General features: G+C 37.7%; 2 protein-coding genes across 2 annotated transcripts; one reads left to right on the forward strand and one right to left on the reverse strand.

Moving 5' to 3' along the window:
• The first annotated feature begins 1,511 nt into the window (after positions 1-1,511).
• Positions 1,512-23,690, forward strand: TRAPPC3L (trafficking protein particle complex subunit 3L). The gene is made up of 5 exons (XM_031611090.2): positions 1,512-1,932; positions 6,730-6,827; positions 9,500-9,599; positions 22,331-22,516; positions 23,543-23,690. Exons 1-5 carry the CDS (start codon positions 1,891-1,893, stop codon positions 23,657-23,659), a joined length of 543 nt encoding a protein of 180 aa, XP_031466950.2. The 5' UTR covers positions 1,512-1,890; the 3' UTR covers positions 23,660-23,690.
• On the reverse strand, positions 14,306-21,838 carry CALHM5 (calcium homeostasis modulator family member 5). Its single transcript, XM_031611089.2, has 2 exons — positions 21,028-21,838; positions 14,306-18,189 (listed from the first exon to the last, which is right to left on the reverse strand). The coding sequence occupies exons 1-2, from the start codon at positions 21,565-21,567 to the stop codon at positions 17,800-17,802; spliced, it is 930 nt and encodes a 309-aa protein (XP_031466949.1). The 5' UTR covers positions 21,568-21,838; the 3' UTR covers positions 14,306-17,799.
• Positions 23,691-23,703: the final 13 nt, after the last annotated feature.

A 23,703-nucleotide genomic window follows, 5' to 3' on the forward strand; every position in this document is an offset into this window, starting at 1 on the left:
GTCAGTCTCTACACTTTACATGGGGATGCAAAGTTAGACAGCAGTTAAAAATCATGAAGTGGTTTTCTCCTGATCCTGAAGACATGGTTTCAATCCACCATTGACTCAACTCTCTGGAATAATCTATTTTCAAGTTTATTCGGACACAGCACTGAGCTTCATTTTCTGTAGTGTGTGCAACCTTTTGAATCATAGCATATACTCTCTAATACATCCCATTATCTGTGAGAAGGTACATATGTACCTGTGTGCACGTATCACATATTTCACTTTCTGCTCTGCAGTGTTCCTTCATGATTTTAGTATTAATAATGCAGGCTAAAATAATTCATCCTTATACTTGGAACTGGATAAATAAAATGGTGTTCATTTATGGGCAGCCTTAAGTGCTTTGTGATGGTTTCACTGCAGATAATTTATGCTAATGATAATCTTTTAGAGCTGTTTTTTAAAATGCTATGCAGTACATTTTCCTACAGAATATGGAACGTCTCTTGCTCGGTGCCTGTGGCCAGTTGGAGACAATCTGGGAAACAAATCCATTTCAGACTCCATTTAGAAATGCAAGTGATTATCTAGAGAATTTTAATGCTGACTTTTATAATTTACTTACAATTAGATATGGAAAGTACCTACAATATTTTGACTTAGGAAATGGAGTCAGTTTTTACAGGGTCAGAAAAGTGCCTAGAAAAAACTGTACATACAGTTGTCAACACCATCTCATTCTGGGTAAAATGAAAGCTGCTAGAGTGGCTATGTTTCACAAGGAGAGGCTAAAAAATGCTTATATTTGTCCTATTTTTTTTTGCTGACTTATGTCATTATTTTAAACTACCATTAAAAAAAAAAAAAAAAAAAAAGAATTAATCCTGTTTACCCCAAATGAGCTTTCTGTGTGTCTGGAGTAATACATACCTGTAATTTTATCCTACCTCTAAATCTACAAATGAATTAGAATCTCATTACTGCATGACATTCAGATCAGGCTGCATATCTTTACCTTCTCTACTGGGAATGAACGAGGTGATGAATCCAAGAAGGAAAATAAAGCTACCAGATTACATTTGCTAGTGACTGTAGAGTAGATCTGTGCCAAACCCAAACTAACAGAAAAAGGTCAAATTTACCTTAAGTGAAGAAAGCCAAACCTTCATGGATGCTTGTAATGGGGATGTTTACATGCAGAGGTAATAGCAGGCTAAGAATGATATAAAATCCACTAGAAACATTGGTAATGAAAGTGCCATTTGCCAAAACTGGCAGCTGTAGCATGTATTCAGCTTACTCCTTTGTGAATCTGGGTGCTCTAGCTCCATCCCACCAGCTCTGCATCCTCAGAACCACAGTGACAGTATCACATGTAACCTGTGCCACTCCTGCCTAGGCAGACATTAACTAAGTAAAGGTGTCACAGCTCGTAGAGGACTATTGTTCCTGAAGTTGAAAATGATGAATTTTTAATTACCTTGTTTATAATTATCATATAATTGTGATTTTACTCTTCAAAGAGGGAATGCTTCTTAGCTTTCCAAACATCAAAACCTGACACAAGCAACAGGATGAACTGAAACCTAAAAAAAAATAAGACCTACACATCTCTTGGGGCTGCCCAGTTTGACTTCCTGTGGCTGTTTGCTGTGTATTTGATGACAGTCCATTCTCACAGATGGAGTAGTTTGTACTGCGCACAGGGTCTGCCAGCCTCATTCCTCCCTAAGGGAGGGAGAATAGGAGGAGCATCAGAAGCACTACAGACTGCAGTGAGCATATCTCATGCAAAAGGCAGAAGAGAAGAAAAGAGAGACGTTTAGGAAAGGGAACAAGAAAATGCTGTTTGAGGAAGAAACAGTATAACCTGTCACATACGTCAAGCTTTACACAAGCAACATGTCACGGCCTCCGGGAAGAAAGCAGGACAGCCACAAAATAGTAAGATGTTTTTGCTGTGTGCAACTGAAATTGTGCATGGAGAAGGAATGAGCTATTATTGTATTGATGTGTTTTGTACAGACCTATTTCCGAACAGCTTGAAAGTACAGAAAAGATGGGGATGAGCTTTCCAGTATTAGAGCAGAGGCTTGCTGCCCAAAGTACAAGGGACTTTCTTGTTGCTGGGATCAGAAGGGTGGTCTTTTTGTACCTCACTGGAGGCTGTAAGTCTAGGGAGTCCTTGCCGGGCATCCCTCATATTCTTGATTGCTTCTAGCCACAGAGTTTGCCAAAAGTGAGCTGATCCTCTGAGCTATCAGATGAAGATTTCTATACCTTAGATTACAGTCAGAATGTGTCTCCACATCTAAATGTTCTATGGATTCGTTATAGCAGATATTATGTAAGGTGAGGCTTACTTTTGCTATAGATCAGGCAATCAGTTAGGAAATCCTATGTACTAGGAGTGTGTGTAGTGGAAGAAAATAATTCTTGTGGAGAACTTAGGGGCTTGTGGTTATTAAACACTGCTAGCAGTAAGTTTCCTCAGAATCTCTATTGTTGAAAATTTATAACTGTTTAGGAATGTTTTACCACAAATAATCCCCCAGCCCCTTTGCCCTCTCAGCCAACAAACAAACAAAAACAGCAATAATAAAAACCAACAACAAAGCAATAAAGCAATACAGAAATAATAGTTCTTGTATTGAAGAGAAAATGCACCTAGAAGTGTAATTGTGACACACCTGTATAACAAACTAAAGAGATGAGGTTGCTAATGAGTAATTTTTTACAAAGTTACTGTCTTACTTGGTGCTTGACTTTTCTTTCTTTCTTTCTTTTTTTTTTTTTTTAATGATCCTAAATACTAAATCCTAAAGATCTAAGTAGGCTTAGAAAAACATGGACACAAAGTTTCTGAGTCTGGAGTATATTCAGAAGCAGAAGACTAAGTAATTCAGAGAGCATTGGTCAAAAATAGAAACCTCAGATGAGTTTATGTGCCTCTGTGTTTACGTAGTCATTAAATTAAGTGCAAAATGAAATCTGTTTTGTGTTTGGATGTTCAATTCTACCCACATCTTTCTTCAGAAACCTAGAGCCTCAGGGCTTTCTGGTTGGTTAATGGTGAGTTTTGATGTATTAGGGCAGTGGAAAAGTTCCAGAAGCCTCCAAGATGTTATTTAGCTGTTCCTGAAAAGAAAAGAATTAGCGGATAATAAAGGTCTCCACTGGGAAAAAATAAATAAAAAAATAAAATAAAATAAAATAAAATAAATAAAATAAATAAACTTACATTAGTACATGGAAAAAAATGTCAAATAAATAGATTCTTTCTCCAATAGACTGAAAGAGTGGCCAGTGATGTCAATTATGCTGTTACACTGTGCTTATGATTCTCCAAGGCATTTGTCTTATTGCAACAATGACCTGTTGAGACTAGAACAATACAGAATCTGTATGATGTCCACTTAATGCATTAAAAATTGTTTATGAGAATTTGCCAAAGTGTGTAATGCTATTGTAAACAGGAGTTATCACCAAGGTGACTTTAAGATACGGCTTCACACTACTTAACATTTTGACGAGTGACATTAAAATGGAAACATTTATTAAACTTCAAGCTGTTGATGCAGTGGGAGCAGGAAAAGGTTTTTCTGCCAAGCCATTCTTCCTGTTCCATTGTTTTCATTGGCATTTACTATTATTCTTTCAACGGACTATAAATAAAAAGCACTTCTTATATGCCCACATGCCACAGGCTTGTGGCACTTTTATGGATTAATTTCTGTCCAAGAATTTAATTACAGTCAACCTAGTCTCTCAGGTCTGCAGACCAGCTACTACTCCAACCAGGTACAGTCAGTTCAGCAGTGCTATAGATGTGATCCTGTTGGATCATGACCTAGGGGAGAAGGGAAGATAACTTTATTCCAGATCAGTGAACAGCTAAGGATCCCAGTGCTTCCAGTGCTTTCTATACTCCAGGTGACTGTAATCCTTGCCCATCTCCGCAGTCTTGCTCATGAGACAGAGCCATACCAACTACATCTCCTGTAGTGAGAAACTCAGATACTGTCTTTTCATAATGGTTATCTGTGTTTAGCCAATCTTGCTAAATCATTCACACCAAATACAGGATTTGTTTTATTTAATGTTAGCCACCTAAATTTCAGGTGACTACTTTCAATCGCCTACTCTCTCATTACAAATTAAGGAGAGATAAACCAGATGTCAATCCAGTATACTCAGTTACCCTCTGGAGCCACTTCAAAAAGAGAACATTTGGCATGGCAGTACTGACGAAAGCAAGCCATAGGCCAATATTTCATCTGACTTGGCTGTGAAACTCATTCCTGCCAATGTGATTTATATTTTCCTTTAAATTGCACTTACATTTCAGAGCATCACATTGTCTTTCCTTCATTTTGCTGTTCATTAAAAAAAAAAAAAAAAAAGAATTGCATAAAACTGTGCCATTTTTTCCCCTATACTCTTTTAATTATTTTAATATTAACATTTAAATAGCAATTCATTCTCTTTCTCTGCAGATCACAGAGTATACAATGATCTTGATGTTCTGGAACTAAAAGTTTAGAAACATTTTCTTTATATATGTATACATATGTATATATATATATATGTATGCATATGTATACACACACACATATATATATATATGTATATATAAAATTATTTCAGGGAAAAATCCTCTTGTTCTTCTGATAGAAACCCTAATGCACTTTTATTATTTTGCAGAAAATAATAAACATTTTCATATAGGCCTATGCAGTTCTTTACATTCCTCAAATCACAAGTGAGTATGTCTTCTCAGTTATGTCAGTCAAATAAGAGCATTTCTGTGTCTGAGACTATGTCCCTCACCATGTGCCGTATAGAAGAATTTATCCTTCAGTCACAATTTTCTGGTAGCAACTGTGTGATAGAGCAGTTGATGTAATTGTTCTACTGTTAACATCAACTGTAAGTAATGTCCAGCAGTGTGCTGGAAACAATTCAGATAATTTTGATGACACTATGTTTAGTCACTCAGATCAGTCACAGAATCACAGAGTTGTAGAGGCTGGAAGGGACCTCTAGAGATCATCTAGTTCAACCCCCCTGCAAAACCAGGCTCCCTAGATGAGGCTGTACAGGTAGGAGTCCAAGTGGGTCTTGAATATCTCCAGAGAAGGAGACTCCACAGCCACTCTAGGCAGCCTGCTCCAGCGCTCCATCACTCTTACCGTGAAGAAGTTCTTACACACATTTGTGAGGAAATTTCTATGCTTTGTGTGTTCCTCTTGTCCTGTCACCACATACCGCTGAAATGAGTCTGGTCTCATCGCTTTGCCTCCTGCATCTTAAATATTTATAGACATTGATCAGATCCTCTCTCAGTCTTCTTTTCTCAAGGCTGAACAGACCCAGGTCTCTCAGCCTTTCCTTGTAAGAGATGTGTTCCAGGCTCTTTAATCATCTTTGTGGCCCCTCCGCTGGACTCTTTCCAGGAGATCCCTGTCTTTTTTGTACTGGGGAGTCCAGAACCGGACACACCATTCCAGCCAGCATACCCATGCCAACCATACCTGCCTGCAGAGAAACTGCATAAGAAAATGATGGCCATAAATCTGGGCCAGAAAATGTTGCCTAAGACTACTTTGGAAAAGGGGGCTCACTTGCTAAATGAAGGGGAAAACATAAATCTGTATATGTATCAAATATGGCTTGAAATTTACTTTGTTATGATGTTAGATAACTGATATTACATTTCCTAATGCAGATAAATCCTCCAAAAGAAATCACTGTTTCCAAATCTAGGTAATCAAGTCTTTTTCAGAAGTTATAGGCTTTTACCCTCTGTTTGACAGGATATGAAACTTCAAAAGCAGACTGCATTAGCAGTGATGCCTATTTGCTTGCTTATATGTGATGGAAGTATTATCACAATGAGTCTGTCTGAGTATTTGGAGAACTGGTATTGACAATAAGATAGAGTGGCTCTGTGTGGAGTCAGAAGTTGAATTCCATCGTCCTTGTGGATCTCTTCCAACTTCGGGTGTTCTATGATTACATGTATAGACTTGTAAAGAAGAAGAAATGTCAATAGTACTGATTTTTTTCTTCTTTGTTTACTGTTATTCTTTATACTTGTGTTGAATTATAGAAATTTTCCATTATTCTGAGCTAATATTTTTTGTATTTGCTTATTTTTTGCAAGGAAATCAGCTGATGATCTGAGTCAGACCAATCAGACTTTTGTGAAAGAACTGGAATTTACTGTACACATTTTTTAAACTATAAAAGGACTAATAGCTCAATTCCTCATATACTCTTCCTGCAATTAAATGCTTGTCATTATGTTTGAATGGCATTTTGACAACATTTATCAATCCAACATTTATATGTGCTGCAGAATGCAAAAATGTATCTGATGAAAGTAGCTATATCCCAACAAATGGTTTTTCTAACAAACAAAATCCCTGTACAGGCTCAAGTGATGATCAAGTCAGGCTCTGCCATGCTTAAATCACAGATATCTGTGATTACACGTCAGTGGACAGAAGCTTCTTTATTAATGTATAATAAATTAATAATTTATTATACATTATAATAATGTATAATAAATTTTTATTATAATAAAAATTAATGTATAATAAATAAAGAAGCTTCTTTATTAATGTAAAATAAATATAATATATAAATTGTATTTTTGTTTGCTTTTGGTAGAGAAAAAAAAAGTGAAAAATTTGATTATAATTTGTTTCATTTTCAATTTCTAACTTTATCTTGCAGAGCAGAGAACTTTTTGTTCTCACATATGGGGCTTTGGTAGCCCAGCTGTGTAAGGACTATGAAAAAGATGAAGATGTCAACAGCTGCTTAGACAAAATGTAAGTACTGCATTAAATATTCAGCCTCCTTGATAATGCAATTTGACCACCTGTATATTATCATTCAGCTTTATGTCTCCTGTCTTATGGGTTCCAGCATTGTCAAGGCTTATGGACAATGTAGGGGTAAGGTTAAGTATCTGTCAATAGAAATAACATTAATTTGTGAATTATGATGAGAAATTTTCTTTAAATTTCAGGAGAAAAGTGTCAGGATTTTTTTGATTGTTTACACTTATTCTTTGTTAACTCTTTGATAGCTAATTAATAAAACAGACTTCTAAATTTCATCTATTTCCATGTACTAATTTTCAACTTCCATATTAACTCTTCTACTCCTTCACATCCACGTCATTTCAAATTCTTCAAGGCTTTTGCTTTTCACACGTGTTTCCAAGTTAACATAGAATCATAGAATGGCTTGAGTGGGGAGAAATCTGAAAGATCATTTAGTTTCAATCCCTCTGCTGCTTGCAGGGTTGTTAGCCAGCAAATCAGGCACCAGATCAGGCTGTCCAGGGCCCCATCCAACCTGGCTTTGAACACATCCAGGAATGGGACATCAACAAGTTCTCTGGCAACCTGTTAAACAATGCATTTATGTATCCACTGTTCACACAGCCTTCCTTTGCCTTCCCCTCACCTAGGCTGCACTGTGGTTTTCTGACTTGGACACTAAAAAGTAGTCATACTGCAAAGTTGTAGAAATTTGTTTTGAGTGACCCAGTCAACAGACAGCCTCCTTCTATAGTCAACACCCCTCCTTGAGGGTATAATTCAGATCTCTCACTTGGGTGCTCTATAAGATTATGAATGCTTTACTCTTAATCTAAAAGCTTACAGTGAGGCTATAGTCCAATAGTTGTCCACGGAAGTTAGTAAGAAATCATTGATCTGATAAAGAAAAGTTATTTATTCACAGACTGAAGAGACAACATCCCTCAAATCGTTATTTGACTTTAACCCCTCATTCAGCTCTAACAGAAATCATGCATTAAAAAAGAAGAATAAACAAGCAAAGAAACAAAACAACAAAAGCAGACTTATTTCTGATGCTATAGTAGAAATTAGGAAAGGTTATTTTTGAAAGATGCAGAGATATAATTGATCTTTGTGGTTTTGTTCTTACACCTATTTCTATAAAATTGTTTTGTTTTTCTCATTAAACAGAAAGACTTGATAAAATATTGACAGTTTTCATTGCTGCAATATGAACACTTTTACTACTGTGACAATAGAAACAGCCCAGCTTTGGGAAGAAACATTGTAGATCAGCAAATCTGTAACAGATGGGAAAAGTATTCTGATCTCTCCCTCTGTATAAATGCACATACATAATCTGTAGTGAGATGAAAGTTTTTCAGTGTATAGTTGCCAAATAGCTGCTTGTAAATTTCTTATGCTTGTAACTTTCCAAAGCTAATGCATAAAATTTGAAAATAGTCTTGTGCATCACTAATGTACGCCTTGCTAACTGCTGATTACTTATTTACCAACTTTATTGATATTGATACTTAAGTGATAAAAATTTCATCATTTTCATTTTGAACCTCATGGTGCCAAATCCACATTCTGTCTTGTCATCACATTGAAGATCAGATCACTCTTTGGCTTCTTGTCAAAGATGTGTTACAAAACCAGTAAGAAGCTCCAATGACTGCAACCTGCCTTCTTGAAGGTGTAAGGTCTGTGGCATATAGGAAGAAACTAAAAATATCCACATGCATGAACATGTGAAAATCCCTAAGATAATTTCTGAGTTTGTTCAGATCTTTTTGTAACATTTCTGTCAATTGCATAAACTTTGGGTTTTGTTACAAAAAATGATTGAAGTGATAATATTTATTATTCACTCTTTGTAACTACTGTCTTCTGTTAACACCTAACAGCTAGGAATTAATATCTGTTTAATGAAAAATTTTGTTAATTTCTGTCCTTTTTTACTTAATCTCTCTGAACTTGCAGTATTTTAAATACAAAATAAAGGTAGGGTGCACTGAAACTCTATATTAAATATCTACTTCTGGATTCATTCTGCAACTATTAGATGAAGGAAGAAAACATGTTAGAGGAAAAGAGGGGATTGTGATGGAAGAATGAAGACAGAGATGAAAGGATAAGAGGATAAAGGAAATAGATATTTGCTGAAGTCCATGCCAATGCAGGCATGAGTGCTGTGACTGAAAGGGACAGTTGCTTTGTTCTTCTTCAGGGGGGTGGTGTGAGATGAACTCTGAGGGTCACACAGGAATGGAGAAATCCTGTCCTATGTTATCCTTTAGTGACAAAAATCAGCCTTCATTTGCTTATTATTTATATATTTATCTATTATACTCATGTATACAGTTTCTTATATATGTAAATACACATGTATGCATGAGTATGTAGACAACATTCACATTATGCTTTGCTTGCTGGGGATATCATGCTTAAAAGAGCATAGTTCCCCATACAACTGCACAAACTACATCCTACTGTGCTGTAAAATACAGCAGAAAGAAGAATCTAGACTACAAAATCTGATGTCCTTAAAGCCATTCATTTAGAAGTATGCTTTATTATTATTATTATTTTTTTTTTCTAATGGAGAAAGCACACAAAACATATTCAGAGGATGATAGGTGGGAAAGCTATCCCTTTTTGAACGTTAACTCTCTTTGTTCTCTTCTTAGGGGATACGGCATTGGCATAAGGCTGATAGATGATTTTTTAGCTCACTCAGATGTAAAACGGTGTCGCAGTTATTCTGAAACGGCAGACATGATTGCACAGGTAATTAAGATTTATGTTCTTTAGAGCTTTGTTATCCTCAGTTGTCTTAGCTTTTCCTTCTCTATCAGTTCGCTCCAGAACAATGTTACTTACATTTTCTGCTATATGAGAATTGTCTTATCTCTACAGTCAAACCCATGCTTCACTTGTGTGAAATATATCTTTTATTCTACAATTTCACTTCAGCTAGTAGCTCACAGAGTTTCTTCTTGAGAGAAGATATCAGTCCCTAAAGCACCAAAACATCGCACAAAAATTGTGATGCTTAATGAAATAAGAATTTTGCAGTTGATTATGATAATGGTAAGTTTGCTACTGGGTCATCAGAACCACTGAACAGATTCATGTCAGTAGTAGTTTTGTATCTGAGTTGAGGACAGAGATGTCACCAAAATCCAGATATAAAGCTCTCCAAACCAAATGATAGTTTAGAAAGCTGACATTATTTTATTTCAGCTCTGAGTGCATGGGGGATCTCTTTTCTGATATGCATACACAGGAACTAAAGCACACTTACATACATTCAACATATCATTATTCAAACACTTGCCATGAAGATCCCGCCCATTCCAAGAATTCTAATACATATGTTAATACATTGCAAAACTTGCAACATCTGGTTTCAGTACTTCAGTCAGCTGATAGTGTTTATCCCAGCCAGCAAAGCCAGGGTGTAAATAAGCATTCTGCTTTTTTGTTACCCACATGATTCTGTAGCATGCACTCCAGATTCTCTAAACCCTTTTATCCTGTTCTTGCCCAGACCCTCTTATGTTTGCTTGCTTAGGCCTACTTATCTTGTCTGCTACAAAATTTTACACAAAGGAAGCCTATCCTTTCTGTTCTTTACATGCCAACTAAATTGTCTTAGTCTTTGGTATCGGAGACTGTGGGATACAAGCTGTGAGAGGTTGCTGATCCCTAACCTTAACTCACCTTAAAGTCATTCAATAAGCAATAGCTTAATATAAGCTTATATAAGTTTATAAGCTAATATTAAGTCCTTCTATGAATCCAGTCTTTTCTACTAGCCTGTGAGGTATTTTCCATTAGAACAGTTTAATGTTTACTTTTGTTTACTGCTGCTTAAGCTGATTTCTTCTGCTCTTTCCACAGAATCTGACAACAAAAAAAAATCAGTTTTACTAGTCTTCAAACTGTATATTCCCCTCAATTTTTATTTTCTAGGAACTTATCAATCAACTCATAACACTTCTTAAAATTTGGTATTCTTATTCTTGCCATATGAACCCTTCAGCATATCCACAGTTTGCTCAGATGTTTTTTAACCATAGAATGGTAATATTATGAAGAAGCTGATGAATTTTCTGCAAAATGAAGACTCGATGGCAGTAGAGTCACAGATCTAATGATAAAACAAGCAAACAAACAAACCCGTATAGGTACTTCTACCTTCTTTGATAGAAATTTCCCTCTTATTGAGTAACCTTTCACACTACTGGCAGACAAGAAGATCTAGGAGAAAATTGCGGAGCAGTAGGGAGGTTTCTTAAGATACAGCTTTGACACTATGCTAAGTCCTGGGGAAGCTTGAAGAGAAACCCGTAGGATGTCGTTCCCTCCTAGACTGCAGAGTCACTGCAAAGGAGGTGGTAGTTCATAGAAATGGAGTTGGCTCAGACCTTTGCCCAGAGAGGTTGTGGATGCCCTGTCCCTGGAAGTGTTCAAAGCCAGATTGGATGGGGCCCTGGGCAGCCTGGTCTAGCATTGGATATTGTTACTAAAAGCCAGTCAGATCAGTTACCTAGTGGAATTTAGGGGTCACTAAATTTTGTCCTGAAGTAAAGTGTGTCTTGGAGTCTAAAATGAAGATGATATACAACAAAGATTATTTTTAGGCAAAACTGAGCCAGGGTAGAGGATCCATTGGTGGTTGAATGAAAAATGTAAGGCAAGCAACAACATTTCAATCACAATACCAAAATATGCTGTCTCATTAGAAGAATGATACCAACCTGCAAATTCACATTTTTGTTCACTTTTATGTCTTTCTTCAGCTGGAGTATGTTCTTTGTTGCCTCTACACGTTCATATACATGGTAGATATCTGATTTGCTGATTCTTGCATTTACTTGTTGCTTCCTTTTGTAAATTGCTGTAGTATAACTACATCATTGTCCACTACAGGAGATTCAGAAACAAAATATGGTAAGAAACTAAAGAAAAATACAGTTATCCTTTTGATACTTCAAAGGACGCTTATTTTGCTCAGAAAGATTGGAACAAACTTTAAAGCTCAAAGTCTCCTGAGAATTTATTTTTAGCAAACTGAAAGAGGAGTTCTGTGGAAAGAGTATGTCCTTTCTGAGGCAAAATAGGAGAGGAAAATACTAACACATTCATTTGGCAAAACGTTTTTGAACAAACATTCAAGTGTATTTGTCTGACACATATAACAACAAAACACATACAAATGACCCAGAAAATAACTGTTAAAGTTGCTGGTTTAAAACTGCACAGCTTTTTACATGTTCTCTTTACCTCTTCAGTAACAGCAAGGAAAAAAATGCTGAAATATTTAACTCCACTAATTCTTGAAAATGGATGTATAGGGTACAAACGTACCCTATAAATGTAAGGCAGTTAAGCAGTTCAAGTACTTACAACCAAACATTTGTAAACATAGCTGCTGTCCTGCAGTCTTTTGAAGAAAAAAGAAGCCTGTAAAGTCACGCCATGGGTATTCACTGCATAAAGCTTCCAAGAGATGAAACAAAAGAGAAAGCATACAGTGAGGAATACAGAGCCAGCCTGCCATACTAGTAAATAAATAGTGGAGGAGAGGTATATCTAAAGCATTCATTTTCTGTGACTAGGGGCTTAAAGTTTCATACAGTGATTCAGACTGCAGAGTCTGGGATTTACTGTTATTTTATGCAGGACTGGAGGAAGGCCAGCATGGGTTGGCGATCAACCAAACTAAGTCTTTCCACATGAGTTCACATGGTGCTCATTGGCTCCTTACATTGGTGCTGTGACTTTGCATAGACCAAACAGACCACCTAAAGCCAGTCTTCATGCTCACTGGCAAATTGGTGTAAGAAAATGGAAACCAACTGAGGAATATACCAAGAGCAAAGCTCAGCTAAAGAAGTAACATCTAACACTGGATTCAGTATTGTGTCTAAGTATAACTGAGGATAGCTTTTAAAACAGCGATGATAATTGTTCTCTATAATCCTATAAAGTAAAAGTTTACCTCATCCTTCCTCAGAACTCTGCCATCATTGATCTGTTTGAAAAAAAAGATGTAAAGAGTAAACAACTCCATATTCAGATCTGATCTTGGAATTATGTCAGCTTCTATAGCACCAGGGCTGGGACTCCAACCATGTCATCCTCCAAAGCCAGAACTGTAGGGGAATAGATGAGATTCCCTCTCCTACTGAGGTCCTGCTGCACAAGACCACTCTATATTGGCAAATGAATCACAGAATGACTTGGATTGAAAGAGTTATAAAAGATCGTATAGTTTTAGCCCCCTGCAACCCCACTGCCATGGGCATGGCTGCCAGCCACCAGATCAGACTGCCTAGGCCCCCATCCAACCTGATCTTGAACACCTCCAGGGACAGCGCATCCAGAGCTTCTCTGGGCAGTCTGTGCCAGTGCCTCACCAATCTCTAAGTAAAAAAATGTCTTCCTAACATTTAACCTAAATCTACTCTCTTTTAGTTTAAAGACATTCCCCCTTCTCCTATCACTTTTAGATAAGGTAAAAAGTCAGTCTCCCTCCTGATTATAAGCTCTTTTTAAGTACTGGAAGGCCTCAGTGAGGTCTCCTCAGAACCTTCTTTTCTCCAAGCTAAACAAGCCCAGCTCTTCATAAGTGACATTCTCCAGCTTTCTGTTAATCTTTGTGGCCCTCCTCTAGACCTGCTCTGCATCATCTTTGTGTTGGGGCCCCAGGCATGGACACAGTACTCCCAGCTGGGCCTCTCAAGGGCAGAGGAGAGAGGGACAATCACCTCCCAGTCCTGATGGCTACTCTTTCTTTTGACGCAGCCCAGGATAACATTGATTTTTTCAGGCTTAAAGAGCATATTGATGACTCATTTTCAGCTTTTCATCTATCAGGACCCCCAAGTCCTGCTCTCAATGAGTTCTCACAGTCTGCACACATATCAAGGATTGTTGCAATCCAAGTGCAATACCTTGTGCTTTGGACTATGCCAGCAAAAAGTTACTTTGGCTGCCTTTCCCCTTCTAAGTAGATCAACTAATGTTCTTGATTAATCTTCTTGATATGTCATCTGATTTTATGGTTTCATTTTTCTAAGTGTGTGTTATCACTTACTTTGCAACACTACTTATGCATACAAGGCTTTGTAGAGTTGTAGTATCAGGAGCTGGGAAGTTAGTGGCCTCCTAACTGCTTTTCATAGCTCTACACTGCTTCTGTGCACCATCAAAATTTGACCGAGCTTTAGTCATGCTGCTGAAGAAAGATGGGCTGCAGTATGAGAATCTGAAAAAAGGTTGCGGTACACTTTAAATGCTGATTGCATAGATTCCTTGTTTGATGTTAAGTAACATATAATCCCATAGAGTTGCAAGTCACATTTTTAAAAGACAGTTCTGCTTGTTTTTCTTCATGTAGGTTCATTGTGATGATGAGCCTATCTATTAATCTAAACATATATTCTTTTTTATTTCATTTCATACAGACGGAAATGAGGCAAATTTATAAATGTAGCTTTTGAAATGGTTTATTTATTTCACTTCACTCAATTTTGGAGTCCCAAAGAAAGACTGAGAGGCCTTTGTTCTACCACAAGGAAGCTGTGCATGGTAGTTTTAAAAGGAACTTCCCTCCAGTCATAGCCTGGCTTCAAAACAACAACAACAAAAAAAACAAAACAAAAAAATCCTCATTTCCTATATATTTGTTGAATTATTTATGTATGCACATAGATTACTTGTACTACTGAGACATTTAAACAATTTGCACTATATAGTTTTCAATTTTGCCTTAATTTTGTGTTCTATTGCACTGCAAACCAGCCACTGGATTTGCATAGTTCTCATGTAAGTTGCCTTTTATACCAGAAATTCTAACAATTGAATTTTGAAAGATTTTTCATACCTTAACTCAAAGCCCAGATGAAACTACATCAAAAGAATGTGAGGGCCTAGTATATTTAATTAGTCTTGTTCTTGTTCTTCTGGTGTAACTAAGACTTAGAATTTGAGCAGCAGATAGCAGAAAAAGAGGTAAGATAAATGAATTGAGAAAAGTGGGTTCTCACTGATGGGAAGAAGTGAGTAAATTGAGGTACAGAATGTGGAATAGAAAAAGACCAGATGCTGTCTGTTTATTTGTGGACTCATTTGACAGGCATCAGACTTAATGCAAAATCTAAGTTTTCTGAGATAAAATGTCAATTCTGCTGTTTTTTTTTTGTCACTTTTTTTGATAGTATTGAAAATGATCTTCTGTGCTGGCTGCTGAACTTTAATTCGGTGGCAATGTTGAAATAAAACAGCTTTTTGTGATAGCTGATTTAGGAATGGAGTTAAATTTGCCAAAATCAGATTCTAGCTGGAAAAAATAGGTCAAACTGTATTTTATTTTTGTCTGTTTTGATAGAAGTGTTCCAAGAACCACATGGCAATTGCATGAAATCATAGACATTTTGGAAATACAGCAGAGCTAGAATAGCACAGCCCTGAAAACTAAGTTCAGTGATGTACTGAGGCTCCAACCAGACACATGTTGTAGTACTGAGGATTCAGCAGCTGTACTTCCAAGGTAGAGACCATGCTATGAGGCACAGGGAAAAGGGAATGCAGAAGAAGCAGCCCCCTGTAGCTGGCTGGCCAAAACCACCAGATCTTTCATGCCATAGGGCTGTTAAGTGCAGCCTGTCCTCAGCAGACCAGGATAGAGGATTGATAGCTGCAGCCAGCATCTCCTCACACTCTCAATACAAATCACCCACGAGCATGCAGCAAAGGAAGGGTGAGGGGAGTGCTCCTCTTCCACCTCCTGTGGAAGAAAAGATTGTCCAAACTGGAGGTGGGACCACTTGATCCTCCCACCTTTCCCCCCTCTTCCACACATGCTTTAATTTTTGTGTCCCAGATCTTACTGAACAGTAGAGAACTCATTGTTATGTTAACCCAACTTGTTCCTTATATTCAAATATCAGTTCATTAATCTACTTAGTGCACTCCCTGTTTCATCCTTGCTTGCTCTGGGTTTCTGTAGTGTTGGTGAGGTGAACAGACAGCTTTGGGAAGTGAAATTTAGCAGAACAGCAGAAACAATTTTTTGTTCAGTAGGCATGAAGTAGAAGCCTGCATTTGATTCTTTTGGAAGGACTGAGAGAAGTTTTGTTTCTCCTTTTAAACTGCGTATAATAAAGATCTTCATCAGCAGGGTACAAAATCCTACAAGATCAGTAGGAGACTGATTGTATGAATGTCAGAAGAAAATAAGTAAAGAGAACAAATCAAAGGGAATCATAGAATCATAGAATAGTTTACGTTAGAAAGGATCCTAAAGATCATCTAGTTCCAACCCCCCTGCCATTACACAAATAAAGCTTAGTTTGTGAACAGTTTTGTGAGTGAGATCAGAAGACCTATGATATGGGCTTGTACAAACAGCATTCTTCCTGCCTGTTGTAATCACACCTTCCATTACATACTCAGAGCTTCATTCATGCTCTGGTTGTTTCCTGCCATGGATTTACTGAAGTGAAAGGCTGTGGTTCTGTGACAAACTGCAGGTCTGTCTTACTCTTGCCAGATACGCCTGCTATTGTGACTTTCATTTTGGCAGGCTTGCCTCTGGGCTTTTAGCTACAGCACATACATTGAGGTGAGTAACATGACCTAAGTCTGCTGCAAAGTGTGCCAGCTGGGATGAAAAAAAAAAACAGTAAAACTTTTTCTCAAAGACCACAAGATATTCTAAATATGTGGGGAAAAAAAATCTAAGCAGATAGTGGAATTATCTACATTAAAAAAGTCATGATCTATAAATGTAGATAGATTTTTGTTTTCTTCTTAAGAAACACAGTGTGTATGAGAAGAGTTGGGTAGTGTATATTGTTTTGTTGATAAGAGCTTGATTAGAGCTGTGCAAAACTATGATTCTTTGCAGACTTAGGGAGACTGGCAGTAAAATTCTGCATAAAAGCCCACCCAGTCATTCCAAGGAGAGGAACTTGGCAGAAAAGTGCTGCCTCCTTTATATAGCATCTGCAAAGGCTCAGACACCCTATGTGAGAGCCATGTTGTACATTACACGTACGTGAGGTGAAGCAAAAGTCTGTGGAGTGAGAGGCCTTATCCATAGCAAGGACTGTGCCCCACCTGCCTGGCCTGCTTGCATCTCTGGCTCCAGACACATTCTACATTTCCTATGATGTCAAAAAATACAAAAATCAGCCCTCTGCAAAAGTATTTTGTCATCTTAAAACATGGAACTTCTAAGCCCTCTGCCACATGCTGGCTGCAGGCCAAGTATTCATTGATGGCTCTATGCAGCGTCAGAAATGCCCTTCAAAATTATTGGTACCTAAAATTTTGACTGTAAGATTTGTCCCAGTAATTACCTGGCATCTCACTGTTAAGTGAAATCACTGCTCCATGTCCCCCACAGACATCCCAGGCATAAGGAGGACCAGTTATCAAGGAGACTGTCTGTGGTGTTCTACGTGCAACCGGAGACCAAAGATACTGAGATGCCCCAAGTAGCCAAACGTCTCTGTGCCTCAAAACCTCCTGTAACTGAAAACAGTCTGGTAGCAAAACCTTTACTTTCTGTGGACTGTCAGAAAGCAACACACTTCTATTATTGTATACGCCCATTTCAAATTGCATTGCTTTATAATACACTTTTGATTTATATAGGACAGGTGTGCTATAGGCACCTTTTACATAGGATATTGTCCAAACCCTCTCAAGTCATTAGTCAATCCTTTTTGCTGTTGTTACTTGATCCGAAGCCAGCGATATCAGCATGGCGTGAGCCTGAAGAGCTAGTGAGTACTGCAGTCTTTTCACTGTTGTACAGAAGTAATTTAATTTCATAAAACAAAAAATGCAAGATGAAACTGGGAGGGAATGTGATCATGAAGAAAAGGGCCACTGTGAAAAAAATACAGATAAAAGAAGCTAGAAGTATGCTATATTAGCACAGTAGAGAAAGACTAAAGATATATGTGATCTATGGTATTTCCCTTCTGTCTACAAAATCATACGTTGTCTCTCTTTCCTCGCTGACTTCTTTCCGGCCTTCTTCAACTAGCCTGTGAATTGTGCTATAATGCTGTTTGCTACTGCTGAAAGTGTAGAGCTGGGAAGCATCTTCCCATGCCTGAAAAGCTGGCAGGGGCATAACTTCTGGCTTCCTGTTCTCAAAAAAACACTTCAGATTTCGCTCGCTCAGCTTGGTGGCATACAGCTGGAAGGTCTGCTCCAGTTGCTCCTTCTCCTTCTCAGCATACACCTTCCAGAACATCAGCTGGAGATGGCTGACTTTCGACTGGCAGCTGGCACAGCAAGTGGTTAGCAGGGAGAAAAGAGCCACAGCCACTATCACACACCAACCTAAAATCTGGGAAAACAAAAGAAACAGACCTCAGGTTAAAGTTAAAACACTATTTAAGAATGTTTGTCAGAGTGATTGTGCTTTGTATAGCGGGCCTGCTGCTCTTCTAGGGAAGCTACCACAGACATCTTTGTAATTTTCATTTGTTGACTGACATTAGTGTTAATGGGGCTGTCACATCTGAATGAAAAGAAAGCAAAAGTCAGGACTCAGGCTTCTCTGTACTGTTCATTTTGATTGATGTCTCTTCCTCAGGAAAGTGAATGAAAGTTGCTCTTGAGGTAAAACTCTATAAAAATGTTGGCTTATACTGGAATCTGTCTGCCCACAAAGAGATAGGCTTTGCCTCAATTTTAAGTGATCCCATTTTATGTCAAAGGGAACTTGGATAACAGCAGCTGAAAAGACCAGTGCAAATGCAACAGCAAATTCATGAACAGATGAGCTCAAATCAGACCTCAGCTACAAGACCACACATAAAGAAAAATCTAAGAGAAGTCTAAATGATCAGTCAAATAATGCACCAGCTGAACAGTGTTATAAACAGATTGGACCTGAGAGCAAGGAATAGTGTCCGGACATGTAAAGAGGATTTTGATGAGGATTTATTGTAAAATATAGAGATCTGGTATGTAGTGTATTGGAATTGATCACTGAATTCTGCCACATAGAGGGAGAAGTGTACAGGTAGAATAAAATAATGTCATGATCACTGGACGGTAAATGGGTTTCTGTCTCTTGAGAATATTAAATAGAATCACTCAGCAAGAATTAGTATTAAGATACAGTTCTGAATTATGACTAACTAAAAAAACAAAATGGATAAGTAACTTTTTTCCCAATTCAATCAATCTTTTAAACTGTAAATATTTTTAAATGTGTTATTTTCAGATTTAATTAAAAACAAAACAAATCCTGTTTTAGCTAAATTACTTAGCAGGAATATATGTCTTAACATTAAAATCTTGACATAAATTCTTCCCAGACCCTTGCATTTCTTTTACTAGGAGATTCACTGAAATTTAACCCATTCTTGTGAGCTTTTTTGACTTTGATGAATCAGCCCTTTGTAGAGGAAAATCTTTTTTTATTCCAAAAATATTTTAAAATGTTCTTGCTCAGTTCTGTGACTAGAGAGAGCAAGAGAAAAAGGAAATTTCATGTTCATCAGCATGTCTGCCTTGGCACTGAAACAGAGCACAGCTCTTTTACACACTGAATAGAAATAGTTGCCATATTTTCAGAGATTCCTCAAATTTTCTTCAGCATCCCTCAAGTTCTTTGTAGCTACTTCTGAATTTTACCAAATTATGTTAAGAATTTTTTAAGGGAAAGAGCAACTTCCATGTTTAAGGAATGAGGGTGGAAAAATGTATGAGCAATTGTTTTTGTGGAATGACCTCCTTTAAAGAGAGCAGAGGTGTGGATGCAGGTTTTACATGCCTAATGCCACTGTCGTTGCCAACAGCTTCACCTGTCTATTCCACTGTGATATGTAACATTTGCAAAACATGCTTGTTTCCAAATGAAGGAACAAATTCCAGTATGGAATAACTTGTTTAATTTTCAGAGACCCATATGAATTGGAACTGGTTTTCCATGCTCTGTCTTAATGGAGATGACACTAAGAGCAGCAATCTGCCTCATGGGAACTCTTGAAAGGATGTTAAGATAATAACTCCTGGTAAATCATTGTATTTAGCCAGTGGAAAACATGGAAATTTTCCCTGAGGAAACAGGGAAGACTGGCTAACAATTATTTTTAAGGACTATTATGATTTTGAATTATTTTATGCATTTTCTGCTAATTAAAATAACTAATTATGTCTATATGTTTTTAAAATATTGCTTTTTAGAAGCCCTTCACTCTTTTGCTATTTGGAGAATGAACCTATCTGTTCCCATGTTATACCCTGAGTCATTGGTCTTTCACTATTTCCTGTGGTGCATACAACTTCAAGTCTAAGATCTATTTGTTCTTTCTAAAACTCTTAATTAAATTCCTTTTCCTGCACTGCAGTCTTTGCCTGCATTCTGGTCCTATTTGCCTGAATAAATGAAAATAAAAACAGCTCTTGGATAGGAAACAGTTCCAGATGAATACAGTCATCTAACAAAGACTTACAGGCTCCACAGAATGCTTCCTGACATATGCTGACAATCATCTTTCCATCATTTTCTATAGCGCTTTTTTCACCTTTCTTTCATTTTGGCTTTTCATCTCTAAGTTTATTTACATTACAAGACAATGAAAACAGCAGTAATGCACAAGTATAGCACAATGTAATCGCAGCCTTGCATTCTCTGGTTTTATTTTAGTGTTTCTTTCTTCTTCCAAGCAGGACAAAAAGATGCTTTCATCTGGCATCATAAACTTGAGAAATGCAAACAGAAACAAGTTATTTAGACAGTGAGTCACAAATCTGATTTTTCGGTATTTTCCTACTGCTAACGATCTCGATTTCCTTATGGTATATATAATGATATAAAAATAGGAGATGATTGTTATATGGGTTTGTAGTGTAAAAAACCCTCAGATAGGTTGACATCTGTTGATTTGGCTTCCTAAACAGACCAGTGTTGTTTTTTTCTTCAGAGCTCTCTTCTTTCAGAAAGACAGCTTTAAACTATCCGACTTTACTGATCCTTATTACACTGGCAACTTCCCCCCCCTTGAGACATGTCGTCGTTCAAGCTGAATTAAAATAATATCAATTACTGAATTTGGCAGGGCTGCATCATAAGAAAGCTTTATGTGAAGCCAATGGTTTTACTTTAACACCTTCCATAGATGATTCACAGCAGCATTGCAAACTTTAATAACTTCTTACTTGTTTTCCTTACCTGGGAGTGTGCTTGCAGTGTTAGCTTGAGTTCCTCACTCTCTGAAAAGGACATGGTGCTTTTGCCACAGGACACCTTGTGCAGCTCCTCAAAGCACTTCACAGATTTGTTGTGGCAAATTGCATCTAAGTAGGCAGGATTTCTTAAGCCACTCATGGCACATTCATAAAAAGTCCCATTGAGCAAAGCCACAGAAAGCCACATCACTGGGGCTACCAGGGCATTTAAAGTGATTTGTCCAAAGATGATGAAGAAATGGCAGATATTCCCTTTGGGGAATATTTTTCTGGGGTTCACCCAGCAGCCTGTGAAGAGCTTCCAGGTCTTATTATTCAGGAAATATCCAAAAACAAGCAAAACAAAAGCTGGGGAGAAGAGAAAAACCAAACCATACTTGAAGTTTTCATTGCTGCAGGGGCATCTGAAAGCAACAAGAGAAAATGCACGTTCACTTCCCAGTGTCAGCAGAGCCATAACGCTGTAGCCAATAGCAGTTCTCCGGTTCATAAAGAATTTCAGGATTGTTCGGAAACCTTCCATGTTCGATACTCACCAAAGAGGTAAAAAACAAAACACTTATCTTCAACTGGAGCAACTTGTGGCTGTGTGTTACAGGAGAGCTCTCCACAGACAGAACAGCTGTTGTGAACCTGGTGCCTCAGCACTGCCTGGGTCGCACAGTGATCTCACTGAAAATGCATGCAGATGGGACCTCTCCACCAGCAGAGCAGATGTTGCATATTTAAAGTAATACTAACCAGTAGAGGCAGAGAAGCAAACCCCGCCCTGTTATCAAATACATCCCAGTAGTTTTACCCTTTCTTCTTTTGTTTCAGTTGTAACTTTGTTTGTTTGTTTGTTTATTTATTTATTTTGGCTGCACATGGAGAGCTGAGTAAACACACTCACAAGTTGCAGGAATTCCTGAGCAGTGATTATCAAAGTTGCTGGCAATGTAGGGCAACACAGAAGCCAGTATAGAACTAATGGCCCCAGAAGAGCATAACGACACTGTGAAAGCATGAGGGATTACAATACAACTGTTTTTTATGGGGCTGTAAATGCAGGAACATCAAGGACAGAACAAGTAGCCTTACAGTGTACTTCTCTGGAGTATCACGTAGCTCCAAATTTGTGAATATGATGGAACACAAAAGAGACAAATCTAGTATGATCTCAAGACTACCTGTTCCTTACCCCTATTTTCCTGAAGCAAAACTAGTGTGTAGGGTGTTGCATCCTAAAGTTTCTACTCTGGTCTATGCCCATCAGATTCAAGTGGCTGACTATCCTCCTTTTGCAGGTGGCTTTCAAGATGTACTTGGGGGTCACCCCCAGTGTGAGCTGCAGTAGTGCTGCAGGAAATGAATTCTCCTTAATCCTGGACAAAAACCCATTAGTGGACTTTGTGGAGGAGCTGCCAGTGGACCGAGCATCCCTTTGCTATTGCAACCTCCTCTGTGGAGTGATTCGAGGTGCCTTGGAAATGGTAAGGAAGCACACATCCTTTTTTTCCATTTTTTGTTAATGTGCAGAGGTGCAGGAGTGCTACACATCTTGCTCAAGGAAGCTTACTAGTATTAAATTTTTTTCTCAGATTTAATGTCTAAACTGAAATTGAAAGGGTCAGGCTGATCCTGAGATAAAGAAGAACACAGGCTGGCTCGCTAAGCACAGTCTTAGCTGGGCTCCTTTGAGGGCTGGTGGGACAAGGACCCAGCTAACAAAAAACAGGGGGAGTCAAGGTCCTGTTCTGGACTTGTCATCTGCTCCTTAATCCTATTTCATTTTTTCTGCATAGATTTTATTGGTAAAAATATCCCTGATTCTTTCTATCCTTGATGTATGAGGATCAGTAAAACTTTCTCATGTCACAGCAGTACAACTGCAGCATCATGTGAAAGTGAGAACAGAACGTGGATGCAGAGAACATAAAAACCAACTAATCAGAACTATACTGGATGACATTCCAAATCATTTAAGGCTTTTACAGAATAATACACAAAGGCCATATCTGAATGTCACTGAGCTGTGGAGCTTCTGTCTCACTTTCTGGAAGATAACATTTGGGCTGCATTGTTTTTGTTAATGAGTATCTGATTTGTCGTATGTCTTATGTTTCAAGAAAGTGAAAAATGTGTAAGTATTATTTATATAAATCAGTCTCAGAATCATAATGTGTGATATATATATATATATATGATATTCGGCCAATTAACAAAAGTGTTAATAACTTTAGTATGTGATCAGGAAATTTTGTGATCACAAAATCAAGTACACATCTTTAGTTCTCGGAGCAGAGCAAATCAAAGTACTGGACTGATGATTAAAATATGCTAATTCTAGTATATAGGCTTCCTTTCTATTAATTTGGTTTGAAATATATTTTTTAAAATTTGGAAATCTGTTTTTTACAAAACTTGTAAAAGAGGGTCCCCTTGTGGTAAGAGAGAGGTAAGAATACTGTTACACCAGAGGAAGGAGACAAACTGAGTGCTTCTTTGCTTCTTCCTAGGTTCACTTGGCAGCAGAAGTGACCTTTCTGCAAGACAAGCTGAAGGGTGATGCTGTGACAGAAATAGGAATTACATTTTTAAGGAAGACTGAAGACAAGAAAGCAAAAAAGAAATAAATGAAAGAAAATATCAAGATAAACCTTTGTTAAGTGATGTTCTA

This window comes from Phasianus colchicus, chromosome 2, assembly GCF_987193195.1.
Source record: "Phasianus colchicus chromosome 2, bPhaCol1.hap1.1, whole genome shotgun sequence".
In the NCBI taxonomy this organism is placed as follows: domain Eukaryota; kingdom Metazoa; phylum Chordata; class Aves; order Galliformes; family Phasianidae; genus Phasianus; species Phasianus colchicus.